Raw genomic sequence first — 18,504 nt, 5'->3', positions numbered from 1 at the left:
TAGTCCAGCTTCCAGGATTACTTGCCCAGCATACAGATTGAATAAATATACTTAAACATATTATTTCTTGATTTTAAATCCTTACAGCATCACCTTGTTCAAATAATAGTCTCTTGGTAAATATACAAGATCCACAAAATCACAATTAATTTTTCTGAAATTTCCATTCTTCACAATATTATCTATAATTTTATACATTGCATTGTCAATGAAACACAGGTAAGCATTTTTGTGGTTTTCTCTGCTTTCAACCAAGATCCATCTGACATCAGCACCTATGATCAATTTATAACTGGAGGGAGAAGTTGTTAAAAATCCTTCATTTCTTCATCTGTGACATTATTGGCTGGTCCATAAATTTGAATACTCATTGTATTAACTGGTCTTCCTTGTAGGATATTAGCACATCACTGACAGTATTGTCCTTCAGATTAGATCTTGAAATGTTCTGTATGAGGATAAATGTAATGCCTTTCACTACTGAGATGGTGTATATTTTGTTATATGTATTTTCATCAAAATTCTGTCATTCCCAACGTGGTAGACCATATGCCTGATTCAGAATGGTTAATCCCAGTCCATTTCAGGTCACTAATGCTTCAGATATTAATCTTCATTTTCACAAAATCCAACTTTCCTTAGAGTTACACTTTCTATATTCTCCTTTCTGATTATTAATGAAAGTTTGCAATTATTTTTTTTTCCTCATTTAGAACAATGCCTTATCAGCTATTTAAGGTCTTCATTCACATCATTAAAGTTGACTCTACTTTTAGGTACTGGTAGTGTAGTGGTTACGAGCCAGGCTGCTAATCTGAGAGCGATATGAAACTACCAGTGGTTCCATGGGAGAAGGATGAGGCTTTGTGCTCCCATAAAGTTTGAAAGCTTCACAAACCCTATACAGTGTCACAATGAGTCGGAACTGACTCCAAGGCACATAACCACCAACACCACCTACTTTGAGCGTGCCGCTCTTCCCCATTTACTTTTTGAGAGTCTTCCAACCTGAGATCTTGATTTTCTGGCATTTTATCAGACAGTGTTCCACTGTCGGGTTTTTTAGAGGTGACTTGACAGGTCATTTTTCCTAGTCTGTCTTATTCTGGAAGCTCCATTGACATCTTTCCACCATGGGTGAGACTATTGGTATTTGAAATATTGACATTACAGCTTCCAGCATCAAAGCAACACACAAACTACCATTGTATGACAAATTGATAGATGCATGGTGGAAGATTTTATTAGACAACTACTTTTCTTTAGTTTTTTATTAATTTACTTAACTGAGTAAAGCATAGTATTTGAATACTTGACATAATCTTTTTTTTTTTTCGTTTAGATAATTAAGAAACTTAACATCTTGCTGTACAGAAGTGCTTCAAAAAGTGCATGAATATAATTTTTCCATGATCTTCTTGAAGCTCCCTTGTGTTTATTATTATTTTAGAAATTATTTTAGCCTTTTAAAATTGTGATGAAAATATTCATATCAAAATACACCATCTCAGAAAACTTTACCTACACATTTATGTATACGAATTACATTGTTCAAGTTGTGCCATTGTTCTCATTGTTCCTTTTTAAATCTTTCTACCACTGTTATTATAACATCAGTGAACCATAAACAAAACATCTTCCTTTCCTCCTCCTTTGTATCCCTGGTGACCACCACTAATCTTTTCTTACTATATATTTACTTATTTCATATATTTGAGACTGACTTACTTCACTCAGCATCCATGTTGTGGTATGCAACAAGACTTCATTTATCTTAATGACTGAATAGTTATTGTTGTCAGGTGCCATCTGACTCATAGTGACCCTATGCACAACAGAACAAAACACTGTCTGGTCCTGAGCCAACCTCACAATTGTTGCCATGTTTGAGCCCATTAATGCTGCCACTTTGCCAGTCCATCTCGTTGAGGGTTTTCCTCTTTTTCTCTGACCCTCCACCTTACCAAACATGATATCCTTCTCCAGTGACTGGTCCCTGCTGACAGTATGTCCGAAGTATGACAGACAAAGTTTGGCCATCCTGACCTCCGAGGAGCACTCTGGCTGCACTTCTTCCAACACAGATCTGTTGGTTCATTTGGTAGCAAATGATACTTCCAGTATTCTCCTCCAACACTATAACACAAAGTAATCAATTCTTCTATGATCTTCCTTATTCACCGTCCAGCTTTTGCATACATATGAGGTTATTGAAAATACCATGGCTTGGGTCAGATGCACCTTAGTCCTCAAGCTGACATGTTTGTTCTTCAACACTTTAAAAAGGTCTAGTGCAGCAGATTTGCGTAATGCAATACATCGTCTGATCTCTTGACTGCTGCTTCCATGAGTGTTGATAGTTGGTCCAAGAAGAATGAAGTACTTGACAATTTCATTCTTTTATCCACTGATTGATAAAAATGTTGTTTATTGGTCCAGTGGTGAGGATTTTTGTTTTCTTTACATTGAGATGCAATCCATACTTTATATTGAGATGCAATCAGTTTACTTCATCAGTAAATATTTTAAGTCCTCTTCACTTTCAGCAAGCAAAGTTGTATCATCTGCATATCACAGGTTGTTAATGAGTCTTCCTCAGTCCTGATGCCATGTTTTGCTTCATAGAACCCAGCTTCTCAGATTATTTGTTCAGCACACAGGTTGACAAAGTATGGTGAAAGAATGCAACCCTGTCACACATCTTTCTTAATTTTAAACAATCCGGTGTTCCCATGTTCTGTTCAAACAACTGCCTCTTGGTCCAGGTACAGATTCCTCATGAACACAATTAAGTATTCTGGAATACTCATATTTCATAATGTTGTCCATAGCTTGTCATGGTCCACACAATCAAAAGCCTTTGTGTAGTCAGTGAAGCACAGGTAAACATCTTTCTGATATTCTCTGCTTTCAGCCAAAATCCATCTGTCATCAGCAATGATATCCCTCATTCCACATGCTCTCTGAATCTGTCTTGTACCTCTGCAAGTTCTCTGTCAATGTATGCTTGCAGCCATTTCTATATTAGCTTTAGTAAAACTTTTCTCTCATGGGATATCGAAGATACTGTGCCATGATTTCTGCATTTTGTTGTGTCACCTGTCTTTGGAATGGGCACAAATACAGATCTTTTCCAATCAGTTGGCCAGGTAGTTGTCTTCCAAATTTCTTGGCATAGATGAATGAGTACCTCCAGTGCCGCATCACTTTCTTGCAAGTTTTCAGTTGTTATTCCATTAATTCCTGGAGCCTTCTTCTCTGCCAGTTCCTTCAGTGGCACTTGATCATATGCGACCCCTTGAAATGGTAGTATTCCATTATTACGTACTTACTATGTTTTGTTTATCCATTCACCAGTTACTGGTCATTTTACCTTTTGGCTATTGTGAAAAGTACTGCATTGAACATTGTTGTTCGGGTTTCTATTGACATTAGAGCCTTCACTTATCTGAGTATATTCCTAGAATTACGATTGTTGAGTCCTAGGGTAGCTCTGTGTCACCTTTTCCAAGAAGTACCAGCTTGATGCTGTTCCAGTTTGTATTCTTTGTACCAGAAGTGTATGACAGCTCCAGTCTTCACAGCCTCCCAAGAAAAATTATTTTCCATTTTTTAAACAGGGGTAAGGTGCTGTATTTCATTGTAGTTTGATTTATAACTCTCTAACAGCTGCTCCTTGGAAACCTTATACAGGGTCGCTATGGGTTGGAATTGACTCGACGGCACTTAACAACAACAACAACAAGGGCTAATAACATTGCGTATCTTTTCGTGCTCTTGCTGGCCTTGTAAGAGCCTGATTTTTTATAAAATTGTGTCTTCTGGATTATTTTAATTATTTATGTCATGTTGCATTAAAAACTATTTTAGACAGTTTGTCGAAAGATCATTGAGGAGGAAAAATATTCAGAATTTTAATTGCTTAAAGTATAAGAGACCTTAGCACCAATAAACATCACTGTGTATCACAAGCAAGGTCCTTATAGCATGAATAACTGACGTCAGCTTATTCACCAAAAGATCTATTCATTTCATTGAGATTCACAATTATGGGTCAGAGTTTTCTGCTAACTAATAGATACAGAAAAACATTGATCACATGATCCTTAAGATGACAAAATAAAACCATTTGTTATGCATCTCCTCCTAGACCGTATGTGTGTCCATGGGTACTCAGAGAACACTTGGTAATGTAATTGTATCTCCTTAAAATGTATTTCCTTAAAATTAAATACAATTTCATTTTAAAATTTGTTATTTTTTCCTGACTTAGCACAATATCTGATGAATTCAATAGTAACTTTTAGTATTCCAATTCAAGATTCAAATGGAACACATTTCCTTTAGTCAAATATATTATTTCTCATGTGTACATTTTTGATAGTTTTAGAGAAGAAATTATTTCAAGACAGTGTCCAGAATCCAGGGTAGAGAGGAGGTGCTGCTGTGGAAATGAAGAATCAAACACTTAAAGAATCTATTGTTGTTGTTTTACCATTAAAATTGATGTCAGCTAATATGAAGTGTGGCTGCTCATCAGACCCCGTGTTGGAATAGATTGTGCCCTAATCTCTGTATGTACAAGAAAGTACAGGTTATCAGGCTGAGATTTTCTCCAGAGAACCATTTGTGACTTGCTCCCAGGTATGGACAAATATGGCATCCAAGAGCCCAATTCTTGATCTGAATCAATACCACTCTAATTTTAGACAAGATAGTTTTTAAGGAACTAGTCACCAAATGTATACAATCCTCATGTAAGAAACTCAATAAAGCACTTCTAGAAAGGAGTGCTGGTTTGGCACATTAGGTTAGGCAGTGGACCACTAAGCACAAGGTGAACAGTTCAAACTCACCAACCACTCTGTGGGAGGAAGATAAGGCTTCAACTCCCATAAAGGTTTATAGCCTCAGAAACCATATACAGGATTGCTATGAGTCTGAACTGTCTTGACTGCATTTAACTAAAACAACAACAGGAAACTAAGGACGTCTATCATCTTGTTGTTGTTGTTCAGCGCCATTGAGTCGATTCTGACCCATAGCAACCCTGTAGAGAGTTTCCAAGGAGTAGCTGATGGGCTTGAACCACAGACCTTGCAGTTCAAATGACTTTGCATTCTGGTGCATTAACCCACAGCGCCACACCAGCATTCTTTATACCACCCTAGACAAGTAGATTTTAACATACAATCCTCTGTCATTACATAAATTGATTTGTAAGCAGGGGTTCATAGGGGTACAGAGAATCTGAGATGGTCCTTTCCAAACTGAATAAAAACCCTTGTAGTTGTGTTTGCTCTGTAGAGAGGATCATCCAATTTTTCGAATGTTCAAAGAAATTTGAGTCTCAGAAAGGTTAGAAATACTGCATAAAATTAGAAATAAGCCACTTAAATGTTAGTGGATATTTATAAAAGATGATGATCTTGGGATATCTATTAAAAGATGATGACCTTGGGATAAGAACATCGAAAACCCAAACCCAAACCTGTTGCCACCAAATCAATTCCAACTCATGGTCAGCAACTCCCTATATTACAGAGTAGAATTGTTCCACTGTATTTCCTTGGTTGTGATCTTTATAGAAGCGTATCAATGTGCCTTTCAAACATGACCCTCCTGCGTGGTTTTGAACTGCTAATCTTTTTTAGATTCATAATCAAGTGCATTCAGATTGTGGTGTTGGGAAAGAATATTGAATGTACCTGCCAGGAAAAAAAAAATCATTCTTGGAGGAATAGTCATAATGCTTCATAGAAGCATGGATGATGAGATTTTGTCAGGCTTACTTTAGACATGTTGTCCAGAAGGCCCAATCACTGGCAGAGTGATGGGTAGTGTTTCATGCAGTTATACATAAGATCATTATGAGTCTGTGTCCACCCAACAACAAATATCAATAATAGAATATCAGTCTACTGCATCCACCCATGGATCTTTGGAATCGGAGTAGTGAATCCCAAACCATTCTTCTTTGCAAGAATTGGACAGCAGGACAGGTTTTGTTAGAGTTACTCTTGATTTGTGATAAAACATGTCATTTGTAGATAAATGACTGTTTCTGAGTATATTTGTTGAGCCATCCAAGGTGTATGGTAATATCTGACAACTGGCAACTTGTGTCACACGTATAGCCCCGGGCTAGAACAGTTCTTTTGACCTTTATTCATAGTTCTACCAGGACTGCATGTCATTGGAAACAAAGAATTCCTAAAGAACAGGCACAGCTCAGGGCAGCCAAACAATGTCCAGCACCATGCATGCAGATGATGCCTCCTTTTGATACTCATAAGTATCCCATCTATCCCATGAGTTCATGAAATCCCTTTCATGTATACAATGTCAGCATTTCACATCTTGGCATTATTGTGAGTGATATCTCTTCTAGGTCTTCTCATCTCTAAGTAGAAGGACATCTGTTGGAGTGACGCTTGGGCCTTTCACTTCCTCATCCCCAGAGGAAGTATCTGATTTGTAAATTAAGAAGCCTTACAACTGTGATTGAAAATCATCCCCATTCCACAGACTAGTTGTTGTCTGTTGTCAAGTTGCCTATGACTCATCACCCATATTGTCAGAGCAGAACTGTACTCCAAAGTGTTTTCATGACTGAGACATTTTAGAATCAGGCCTTTCTTGTGAGGTGTCTCTGGGTGGGTTTGAACTACAGGTTAGGAGTTGAGCATTTAGCTGTTGGTATGACCTCAAGACTCCTGGACCTGCCTCGAGAGAGAACTTTTTTTGCTATCCTCTTACCCTTGTAGTATAGACTCTTGTCTTTAATGGAAGACCTGTGGTGTTTCTCTGTGTTCTACATGCTAAATTTGACACTGGGATGAAGTCTTCGAAGCCCAAGGTTGCTCACCCAATCAGTTTCACACCAGCTTGATCAGTAATATAAAAAATAAAACTGACATTTTCATTTATATTGATTTGACTCCCAAAACTCACTCTCAGACAGAGAAGAATGGTATCTGTATTGGGCCGCTTTGAACATAACTATCTCCTTAGACGTTTCCTTTTAACACATGAACCATCAGATAATTATTTATTTTGTTAGTTAATAGTTTGTTGTTATTAAGTGCCATCGAGTCAGTTCCGACTCATAGCTACCCTGTATAGTTTCTTAGGAACGGCTGGTGGGTTTGAACCTCATGTATATGGTTATTTCTAACTTTTGCAGATACTCTCTTAAATACAGATGCAAATGGGTTGTTTCCTGGAACTCTTGAATTACTTACCTGACGAATTTTTTATAAAAATTTCACATTGGAAATTCCTTTATTGAGGCCTTTGCTCCTATAGATCTGATACAGTTTAGAAGGAAATGCTTTGGAGTCACTGTTTTTAAAAGAATATAGCTCCAAATGTATTTGCTCTGATAAATATGCATTTGAAAAGATTTTGTAAAAGTGAAGGAAATGTTCTTTATTGTGAAGCAACTGCTCCATGCAATGTGTTGTGCCCACTCGCAAGGCCACGTATTTACTCGGTGCTTACTCAAACACAAGATAGTTGAACGCTGATTCTTCCCTACCCTTCCTGTGTTTTTAAAATTATTTTCTAACCAATAAATCACTAACCTAACTATAAGGACAAAGCTCAAAATAGTATAGCTAACAGGATAAAAATTTGAATATTGTTTCCAAGATGCCCTTTACAGGTAATCTTTTAACTCACAGGGAGAAGTTATTTAACCGAGCAGGTGGGGGTGGGAGAAGTTGTAAATGAGAGCTTGAATATTATGCTTTTTTCTCTGACATTTATTTTCTCATGCATTTTCATCAATATATATTTGCTTTTTTAACTGTCGTAATTTATCTGCTAATATATGCATTGTGAGTACTTTTCTCTTAGAGCTAATTGTAAGCATCCATCTCTTCGAATATGTAGTCAGAAAGTGCTATCCAAAATAGCCTTGTTATTTTCTGTACAGCAGTTTAATCATTACAGTCTCATGTGATCTCATCTCTAGAGTTAGGCATCCTGAAAAAATTTAGTGATGCCACATGTTTGTTCACATTTAAGTTGAATAAATTACCGTAATATTCCGAACATGAACAGGGGGAAACAAGATATTCAGAATTGCAGCTATGTGTATATGATGTTCCATACTTGTCCCATTTTAGACCAAATTTGTTGTGGATACTTAAAAGACATCCAGAAGCACAGGTCAGTAGAGCCTAGACAACAGTATCCCTTTGGAACCACCAGGATTTCTGAACTGTCATCAATTCAATGACATCACAGAATTGCAGCATGGACCATTAGAACAGTTTAAAGCAATTAAGTTTACTTATCCCAAACTAGCCATAGATTGTACAAAGTTAAGTGAAGTAATTAACCTCTTTCACTATAAAAGAGAAGACTAATAAAACAGTACATATAAAAGTGTATTATAAAATTGATCAAGATATTAAAATGTCACTGTGATTTATTTAATTAGTATGTTTTTCAAAATAAACTGGAGTAATACATTCCTGAGTGTTTATCTCGTAAATCCTTATTTAACCTTTTGTGATAGGACTAAAACCACTCATTGGAATCTACGTTTTGAGCTCTACTCATTTGTAGAAAAATTTGCTCCCAGGAAGCTGAGAAAGCAATCTCATTTATAGTGAAGTGGTAGCAAATATTCACTTTGGATCTCTGTAGGGAAGCATGGGTTATTGAAGGTTTTCTGTTGAGAAACAATTACTCCATCCATTTACTGAATATTGTTTATTTTTATGTTGTGCAAAATACCCTCTGGGCCTCTTAGAATTTATTGGAAAAACCAATTTAAAAAGAAAATATCCAATTAACTCAAAATGTTACAATGCACACAGAGTTTGCGTTCTTGGAGAGTCAATATATTTATTTTGGAGTCTACACACGATACCTCAGGTTTTAGGCCTTGCCTCTGAAACTGTTCCTCAGTTTGACACACTCATGATAATAGCTTTCCTTGTTTAAATACACTAAACGATTTCTAATTATTCCAATAGTCTAAATAGTTCTCTATGTCTAGAAAAGGTTAGCTGTTATACCAATTATAGCATAAGAAAATAGCTGAAATTGTCTCTCTCTATTATATGGTACCCAAATCATAACTTCTGAGTTTGAACTCAGTATTTTTTTAGTGCTTGCTGATTTCAGGAGCTAGTATATTTCCTAGGAAAGCTTCTAGGAACTTTCAATACTATCTCCACCTTATAATTCAGAGAGGGTGAGTTTGTGCCACCATGCAAAGGTAGTCATAACATTCTTATATTATTTGCTAGCCTTTTTACTTTACATGTTAAAATCTACAGCAAATGTCAATTTTTAAAAAATAATAATGACAGGTAAGCTTTATTAAACAGTGCTATTTGTCAATGATTGTTATTTTTCCGAGTCATGGCCCCAAATTGATATGTGTGGAATTAGTAATCAAAATCAGGCAAAGCATTGCTTTTGATTGTGCTCTCTGTTCTCATCTGAGGATTTCCTCTCTCACCCTCTTTCCTTCCATCTCTTTGCCCCTCCCATCACATCCCTCCTTTCAGTCTCTGCATTTCTACTGATTTCTGCATCAGCAGGACATTTCTGTGTTTTCAATTTTCCTACTCTAGAAGACTTATTTATAACGTCTCTCCATCCAGTCTTCTACATTGTCATGTATGTGTTTGTGTGTGTGTGTGTGTGTGTGTGTGAGACACTGAGTCAATGCCAACACATAGTAACCCTCTGGTACAGAATGGTGGTGTGGTGGTGGTTATAGCTGTGGAGTTGGTTCCAACTCATAGCAACTATGTATAGGGTTTTCAAAGCTGTAAATTTTTACGGGAACAGAAAGCCTCATCTTTTTCCTACAGAAATTCTGGTAGTTTTGAACTGCTGACTGTATGATTAGCAGCCAAACTCATAGCCACTATGCTATCAGAGCTCCGCTGGTACAGAATAAAACTCATTCAAGTCCTGGTGTTGTGCTGAAGGATAATTCACTGAACCACAAGGTCAATTTGAACTACAGTGTCAGCAGTTCAATCACACCAGCCACTCCTCAGAAATCCTGTTGTTGTTGTTAAGTGCCGTCGAGTCAGTTCCAACTCATAGCAACCCTGCAGAGGGTTTCCGAGGAGCAGCTGGTGACCTTGAACTACCGACCTTGCAGTTCAAACAGCTTTGCAGTCTGACACATTAACCCACAGTGCCACACCAGGACTCCAAGGTCAATATGAGTCGGAACTGTATTAGAGATTATAATCTTCGTTGGGAAGAGATTGCAAGGTCCTTTCTCTTGCTGAGCCATTGGTAGGTTCAAACCTTTTATTCGGCAGCTGAGTGCTTAACCATTGTGCCACCAGAGTTCCTACATAAATATGTGTGTTTGTGGGTATATATATATCCTCACCACTGGACCAATAAACAGCATTCTTTTCAACGGAGAAAAGATTGAAGTTGTCAAGGACTTCATTCTTCTCGGATCAACTATGAACACTCAGGGAAGCAGCCGTCAAGAAATCAAATGATGTATTGTATTAGGCAAATCTGCTGCACAAGACCTTTCTAAATTCTTGGAGAGCAAAGATGCCAGCTTGAGGACTAAGGTGAGCCTGGCCCAAGACATGGCATTTTCAATAACCTCATATGCATGTGAAAGCTGGACAGTGAATAAGGAAGACCATAGAAGAATTGATGCTTTTTAGTTGTGGTGTTGGAGGAGAATATTGAAAGTGCCATGGGTTGCCAAAGGAACCAACAGATCCACTTTGAAAGAAGTGCAGCCAGAGTGCTCCTTGGAGGCCAGGATGGCCAAAGTTCATATCTTATACTTCGGACATACTGTCAGGAGGGACCAGTCACTGAAGAAGGCTATCAAGTTTGATAAGGTGGAGGGTCAGAGAAAAAGAAGAAGACCCCTACCAAGATGGATTGGCCAAGTGGCACCATCAGTAGTCTCAAGCGTAGCAACAATTTTGAGGTTGGCCCAGGACTGGGCAGTGTTTCGTGCTGTTGTGCATAGGGTTACTATAAGTCAGGACCAACTCGATGGCACTTAACAACAATAACAGCATATATATATGTGTGTACACCACACACACACATATTTGTTGTTGTTAATTGTCACTGAGTTAGTTTTGACTCACAGCAATATAGATAGGTAGATAGATAGATGGATAGATACATAGATAGACAGACAGACAGATAGATAGATAGATGGATAGAGAGATAGATAGACAGAGAAATATAGACAGATAGAGAGATAGATAGATAGATAGATAGAGAGAAAGAGAGAGAAAGAGAGAGAGAGAGAGAGAGAGAGAAATAGAGACAGACAGAGAGCTAGGTAGCTGTAGTCCATATAGGATTCCCAAGGCTGTCAATTTTTGCAGGAGCAGAAAGTCTCATTTTTCTCCTGATGAGCTGCTGATGGTCATCAACTGCTGGTCTTATGGGCAGCAGTCCACTACATATCCTACAGAGCCGTAGCATATACGTTGTTTTGTTGTTGTGTGCCTTCTGGTTGTTGTTGTGGGCCTTCTGGTCAATTTCAACTCATAGTGACCCTGTATAGGATTTCTAAGAGTGGCTGGTTTGTTTGAACTGGCTAACGTGGTTGGCTTTGTGTACCAGTTCAGTGCTTATCCTGTAACCACACTCCATGGCTCTTACATATATCTAGCTATATAGTGCATATAGATAGATAGATACATGTATATGTGTACTTGTAGTTGGTAAGTGCCATCGAGTTCGTTCTAATGTGTAGCAACCCTGTATATGTGCCTGTGTAAGGTTTTCGAGGAGCAGCTGGTGGGTGTGAAACACCAGCCTTGTGGTTCAAACTACCTTGCAGTTCAGTGCATTATTCTGTAGTGTCGAACAAGGATTCCATATACATATATATATATGATTTAATTGAAGAATTCTACAGATGTCTTCAGTCTGAAATTGATCAGACATGCAATCAAGATGCACTGATAACTACTGATGATTAGAATGTAAAAGTTGAACACATTAAATGTGCAATCAAGATGCCGTGATAATTAATAGGGATTGGAATACAGAAGTTGGAAACAAAGAGGGAAGACGGGTAGTCAGAAAATATAGTCTTAGTGATAGAAATGATGCTACAGGTCACATGATAGAATTTTGCAAGACCAATGACTTCATTATAAATGCCTTTTTCAACAACACAAATGTTGACTGTACACCTGGACATAGAAATTGAATGTACTACATTTGTGGAGAGGAAAGATAGAGAAGCTCAGTATCACGAGTCAAAGCAAGGCAAGGGGCCAGCTGTAGAACAGAGTATCAACTGCTCGATGCAAGTTCAGGCTGAAGCTGAAGAAAATTAAAATGAGTCCATAAGAGCCAAAATATGAATTGAGTATGTCCCACCTGAATTGAGAGATCATTTCAATAACAAATTTGATGCATCAGATATTAATGACTCAAGACCAGAGGAGTTATGGGATGGCATCAAGAACATTATATAGGAAGAAATCAAAGGTCATTAAAAATACAGGAAATAAATGAAGACTAAAGTGAGTATCAAGGAGCTCTGGTAGCGTAGTGGTTACGAGTCGGGCTTCGAACCTTAAGGTCAGCAGTTCGCAACTACCAGCCGCTCCGTAGGAGAAAGAGACTTTCTGCTCCCATAAAGATTTACAGCCTCAGAAACCCTGTACAGGGTCACTATGGGTCAGAACCGACTCAACGGCATGTAACAACAAAGTGATTGAAAGAAACAATGAAGTAAAAGAATTGATCAGAGAATTTTCAAAGAGCAGCTCAAAAACACAAAGGAAAGTATTTTAATGAAATGTGCAAAAACCTGGAATGAGAGAAACAAAAGGAAAGAACATGCTCAGTGTTTCTCAAGCTGACAGAATCAGAAAAAAAATCAATCATTTAATAGATATATATACATGAATACATTTCACAATTTATGCATCTGTTTCTCCTAGTGATAAAGTCCTTGGTGCTTTGAAACTTGGCTCCATTAATACCTACCCTTTGTTGTTTTCTTTTTGTTTTTAACAACTGTTCCATCTAGGCAATGTTCAAGGCTTTAGATATTTATTTGTAAATAACATTGGCTCAATAGGATCAGCACTGGACTGTGAACCACAAGGTTGGCAGTTCAAATCTACTACCTCCCTTCAGAAACCCCATGTAGGGTTTCCATGAGTCAGAATTTACTGGAGAGCATTTACCAACAAAAACAAAAACATTAGCAACAGGTACCCTCCAAGTGGCTCCAAAAGAGAAACGCCTGGAGATCTCCTCCCCTAAAGGTTGTTATTGTTGTTCATTGTCATTGGAAGTTGATTCCAACTCCTAACAAACCTATGCACAACAGACTGAAACACTGCTGAGTCTTGCATCATCCTCCTAATTATTTTTACATTTGAACACGTTGCTACCACTTTCAATCCATTCATTGGGAATATTCTTCTTTTTAACTTACTCTGTTTTACCAGGCATGATGTCCTTCTCCAGGGACTGGTCCCTTCTGATAAAATGTCTGAAGTAGGAGGGATGAAGTTTCACCATCCTGGCTTCTAAGTACAGCATTTTGGCTGCACTTCTTCCAACACAGATTTGCTTGTCCTTTTGAAGTCCATGGTATATACATCATATGTATATACGATTTATATCAATACGCACTTCACATCATCTGTTTCCAACAAGCAGTTTTGTGTCATCTCCATATTGCTGCTGTTGTAGTTCTGACTCATAGCTACCCCTCTGCACAACAGAACAGATACTGTCCAGTCTTGTAACATTCTCATAATTCTTGTTTTGTATGTATCCACTGCCGCTGCCCCCTTGACAGGTCATCTTGTTGGGGGTGTTTCTCTTTTTTGCTGACCGTCCATTCTACTGAACATGATGTCCCTCTCCAAGGACCAGTACCAACCTGGTAACATATCCAAAATATAAGACATGAATTCTCTCCATGCTGGTTTCTCAGGAACTTTCTGGCTATATTTCTTCCAACAAAGATTTGTTCTTCTCGCCTTTCATGATATTCTTAGTATTCTTCTCCGACATTGTAATTCAAATGTATCAATTATGGTAAAATCCTCCTTATTCATTGTCCAGTTTTCTTGGGCATATGAGGCTACTGAAAATACCATGGCTTGTCTGAGGTGCACCTTAGTCCTCAAACTTCTTTGCTTTTGAAAACTTTAAAGAGATTTTGACCAGCACGTTTGCCCAATGTCATAAAAAAGCTTTTGATTTCTTGACTGCTGCTTCATGAGTGTTTATTGTGGATTTAAGCAAAATGAAGTCTATTACAGTCTCATTCTTTTCTCAGTTTATCGTAATTAGGTCTAGTTGTGAAGATTTTATTGTTTTCTTACAATGAGGTGCAATCTTTGCTGAAGGCTGTAATCTTTGATTATGAAAATTTTCAGGGTTTCCAATGGACATCAGGTATAACTCCCTATTTACAGATACCTAGGGAACTTCTTGCACCTTTTGACTTTCTGATTAGTCCCTCAAATTGAAATACAATGCTGCAAGTTTCTTAGTTAGCTTCTGGGTTATTCTGAAACTCTTTTCAACTCTTTTAAGTGCTTTTTGAAGCATACGTGCAGTAGACACTTGGGCAACAGACATTATTGGATGGCTCAAACCAAAATCACGAACAGGTCCCAGTATACTAATTAAAAATCCACCATGACCCTCTCACTTCCCAGCTTGTAACCAGAATGCAAGTGAATGTGAGAAATAAGAGATAAAAGAATATATACACGGCAAATTTCTTTAAAAGTTTCTACAAATGGCTTATCATGATATCTGATAAAATTTTGACATATAACTGTGGTCAAGAAATACCTCAAACATTTGGACCATTCATTAAAATAAGCAGGAAGGATCTAGAGGGCATATAGAAGGATATAGAGGCCAAGAGTAGAGGATCTCAATTCAGTCCATAAATATCACATTTGTTGCAAGATTATCAGGTGTGTGACAAGAATTTGGTTACTAGTACTAGTTACTAGTACTATTTTGTATATCGAAAATATACATGCTATGCATATATATATCCTTTAATCTCCTATTTCTCATGTTCGCTTGAATCCAGATCACAAGCTTTTAAGTGAAACGGTCATGGTGGATAGGATCTAGCACACCGTTCATGATTCTGAGCTACCAGATATAATACTATAGATATAATACTGGGCTAACACGGAGTCCTGGTGTGGCGCTGTGGGTTAATGCTCCAGATTGCAAAGCCATTTGAACTGCAAGGTCGGTGGTTCAAGCTCACCAGCTGCTCCTTGGAATCCCTATACAGTATCACTATGGATCAGAACCGACTCAATGGCACTTCACAACAACAACATAGATATAACACTCATGCATTAAAGCTATGAGTCAGAGAGGCATTCTGAGGGACCAGCAGAAAGCACGTATGTATAATGATAACTTTAGGAATTCAAATAGAGTAAGTTGCAGAGGTTGGCAGTGGTGATACAGGGAATTCGCTGACAGGTAGTTGTTTTTAGGTGCTATAGAATTGGTTCTGACTCATAAAGATAACATGAATTAGTTACAGGACAAAACACCGCCTGGTCTTGCACCGTTATAATTATTGCTCTGTTTGAGCCCGTTGTTACAACCACTGTGTCAGACCGTCTTGTTGAAAACCTTCCTCTACCTCACAGAGCATGATGGCCCCCAGGGACTTTTCCCTTCTGAGAACAAACTCCAAGTGCTTGAGACAAAGTCTCGCATCTAAGGCGCATTCTGAGTATAGTTCTTCCAAGACAGATTTGCTCTTTCTTCTGCAGTCATAGTATATTAACTATTCTTTGCCAACACCCTCATTCAAATGCATCATTTCTTCGTCTGTCTTTCTTATTCAGTGTTCAGCAATCACATGCACATGAGACAATTGAAAATACCATGGCTTAAGTCAGGAACACTTTAGTCCTCAGTGTGACATCTTTGCTTTTTCACACTTCCGAGAGGTGTTCTTTTAGCAGGTTTTCAGAATGCAATGAATTCTTTGATTCCTTTCCTTCTATTTCCATAGGCATTGATGGTGAATCCATGTAGAATGAATTCCTTAGCAACTTCATCCTTCTCTCTGTTTATCATAATGTTGCTTCTTGACTAGCCCCTTTCATTTTTCTTTCTAACTTTTCCAAAGCACCCGAGTATGGGGCAATGGCTGAAGCAGTGACTTTATTATTTTTCCTGTCTGTTCCCTCAGGCTACTTCTCAAAAATCTGAAATTATCACGTGTTGATATGATTGTTTATTGTGTTTGCCACCCACCAGAACATTATTTCCATGAAGGAAGGAACTTCTATCTTGCTCAGACTGTGCCTGGCACCTAGTATGAACTCATTACAAAACCAAACAAGAAAGCGAATCTGTTGCAGCCAAGCCCGTTACGACTTACTCTGTCCTCATGTGTTACAGTGTAGACCAGAGCTCTGTACAGATTTCTTCCACAAAGATTTAGTCTTTACAGAGTCAGGTTACCCAGTTTTTCTTCCTGTCGTACTATTTTTTTTTTTTTTTTAACCCACTTCAATTCTTCTATTTATGCTTTCTTTCTGGAAAGAACAAAATCATAAAATCTGTTACTAAACATATTTCACAGACCTGCACCATGAATCAGTGGCTCCTTGAAGCCCTAGACTGCTAACCATAAAGTAAGTCAGCGGTTTAAACCCACCAGCCACTCCTAGAAAACCACATGCTGGGTCGCTGTGAGTTGGAATCGACTCAGAAGCACTGAACGACACTAATGGCTTGAATACTTAGGACCTTCAGGCCCATGGTCCCTGCTGCCGTACCTGATTGCATTTCCCCCCTTGTAGCCCACTTTTCTCTGTCCCAGGAGCAGCCTTATAGAAGGCACACCCTAAGGGAATTTTCGTATGAAAAGTGTATGTCGACCCCTCTGAAGGCTTTATCCAGTCAGATGGCTTGGTGTTGAATGTTATCGGGCCCAAGTGATATTCAGAAGATAGGTATGTGTCATATGACACTATATATCCCTGCTGGTTTTTGGTGGCAGCAGGCAAGCATGAGGTCGAGCCCAGTGGCCTACTTCAGGATACCCACCAACCTCTCCTCACAATGTTGGAATCTCCTGAACATCTCCTCAGGACTGAAAACCCTTGGATTCACCCTCTTCTTGCTCCACAAAATGCTGCCACATGACTTCAAGTCCTGGGGTTTCATGATGAACTGTTTGCAGCCAGCCTCCTTCAGCTTCTCTCTTACTTTCTTTTTCATTTTCTTCCTTAATTATTTATATGCTAAGACTTTAATAGAGGGAAAAATATGAGGCTTCCTGTTTCCACAAAGATTTTTAAAAACATCAGAAACTCTATACAGGGTTGCTATGACTTGGGACTGACTTGAAGTTACTTAACAACAGAAAGCTATAAGAATATTATATATGCTCAGAAACTCTAGCATTATCTTCATTTTACTAACTTGGGCCTTTATAACACTTCTCAGGTGACTACTGTACCTCTCAGTGAGGTAAAATGGAGGTTTTGATTGGGTCGAGTACAATTGTCCTAATTCATGATGATAGGCAAGCAGTTGTTTTATTTCTCTCATTTCATTTACCATTTAAGAGAAATTGTGTGCTATTGACATTTATTGTTCTCCAAAGTGATGAGGTCAACTCATGAATCATCTATCATATCATGTATTTTTTTTGCAAGCGTTTCACACTTGATTGGATAAGGTAATCCCACAATGAGGTGCAATGCCAAGTGGTAGTGCTGCTAAGTAATGCTGTGTAAAAATATGCAAAGTTTTAATTTGTGGAGCATCTTTTCTCACTCAAATGTGTGTATGTGTACACTTACTTCTAATGTTCTTTGTTTCCAAGAAAGCTAATGACTAGTTTATCATGCCTTAAATATGCTGTCTTAAAGCGATTTATCCGGTAAAGTTTTGGTGTTTGTGACAAAGCTCACTGTGACATGTTTGTTTGTTGAATTTGCATTTCCTTTAGAATATCTTTCTTAAATGATGGAGGACTCAAAATGGTCAACGTGACCAAAGCTGACATTGGAACTTACACCTGCATAGCAGAAAACCAGTTTGGAAAAGCAAAAGGCACAACGCATTTGGTTGTTACAGGTACATGACATTTCTTAAAAGCTACTTTGGTTTAGATATACCTGTAGTTTATTGTTAAGGTGAAAGAAGTTTTTGTTTCTCACAATATACAGTTTGTGATGAAGTTAGAGCCTGTGTTTGTACTTGTGTCATTTTTAAAAGGTAAAAGTCAAGGGAACAATATGTAATATTTCTTTAGCACAGCACAGTGTGAATCTGTGAACACACTAGTTGTTATGCTGTGATGTTGGGCAATAAGAATTGCTAACAGCAAATACTGATGTCGATTTTTCTGTTATGCTCTTCTACTATGTCACATAAGGCGCTCTGGTAGCGTAGTGGTTCCGAATTGGGCTGCGAACTGCTAGGTCAGCAGTTCGAAACTACCAGCTGTTCTGCAGGAGAAAGATGAGGCTTTCT

The 18,504-nt window shown here is 38.1% G+C and overlaps 1 protein-coding gene across 1 annotated transcript in view; it reads left to right on the top strand.

Annotated features, from left to right (window-relative positions):
• The window catches only part of CNTN3 (contactin 3 (plasmacytoma associated)), a 499,366-nt gene that overhangs the window by 387,973 nt on the left and 92,889 nt on the right, over positions 1-18,504 (top strand). The window contains exon 11 of the mRNA XM_006870787.1: positions 17,978-18,105. Within this exon, the coding sequence (XP_006870849.1) occupies positions 17,978-18,105 (128 nt within the window). The remainder of the gene's footprint in view (positions 1-17,977; positions 18,106-18,504) is intronic.

This window comes from Chrysochloris asiatica, unplaced genomic scaffold (genome assembly GCF_000296735.1).
Source record: "Chrysochloris asiatica unplaced genomic scaffold, ChrAsi1.0 scaffold00151, whole genome shotgun sequence".
NCBI lineage: Eukaryota > Metazoa > Chordata > Mammalia > Afrosoricida > Chrysochloridae > Chrysochloris > Chrysochloris asiatica.
This window is presented reverse-complemented; position numbering and strand designations above follow the sequence as displayed.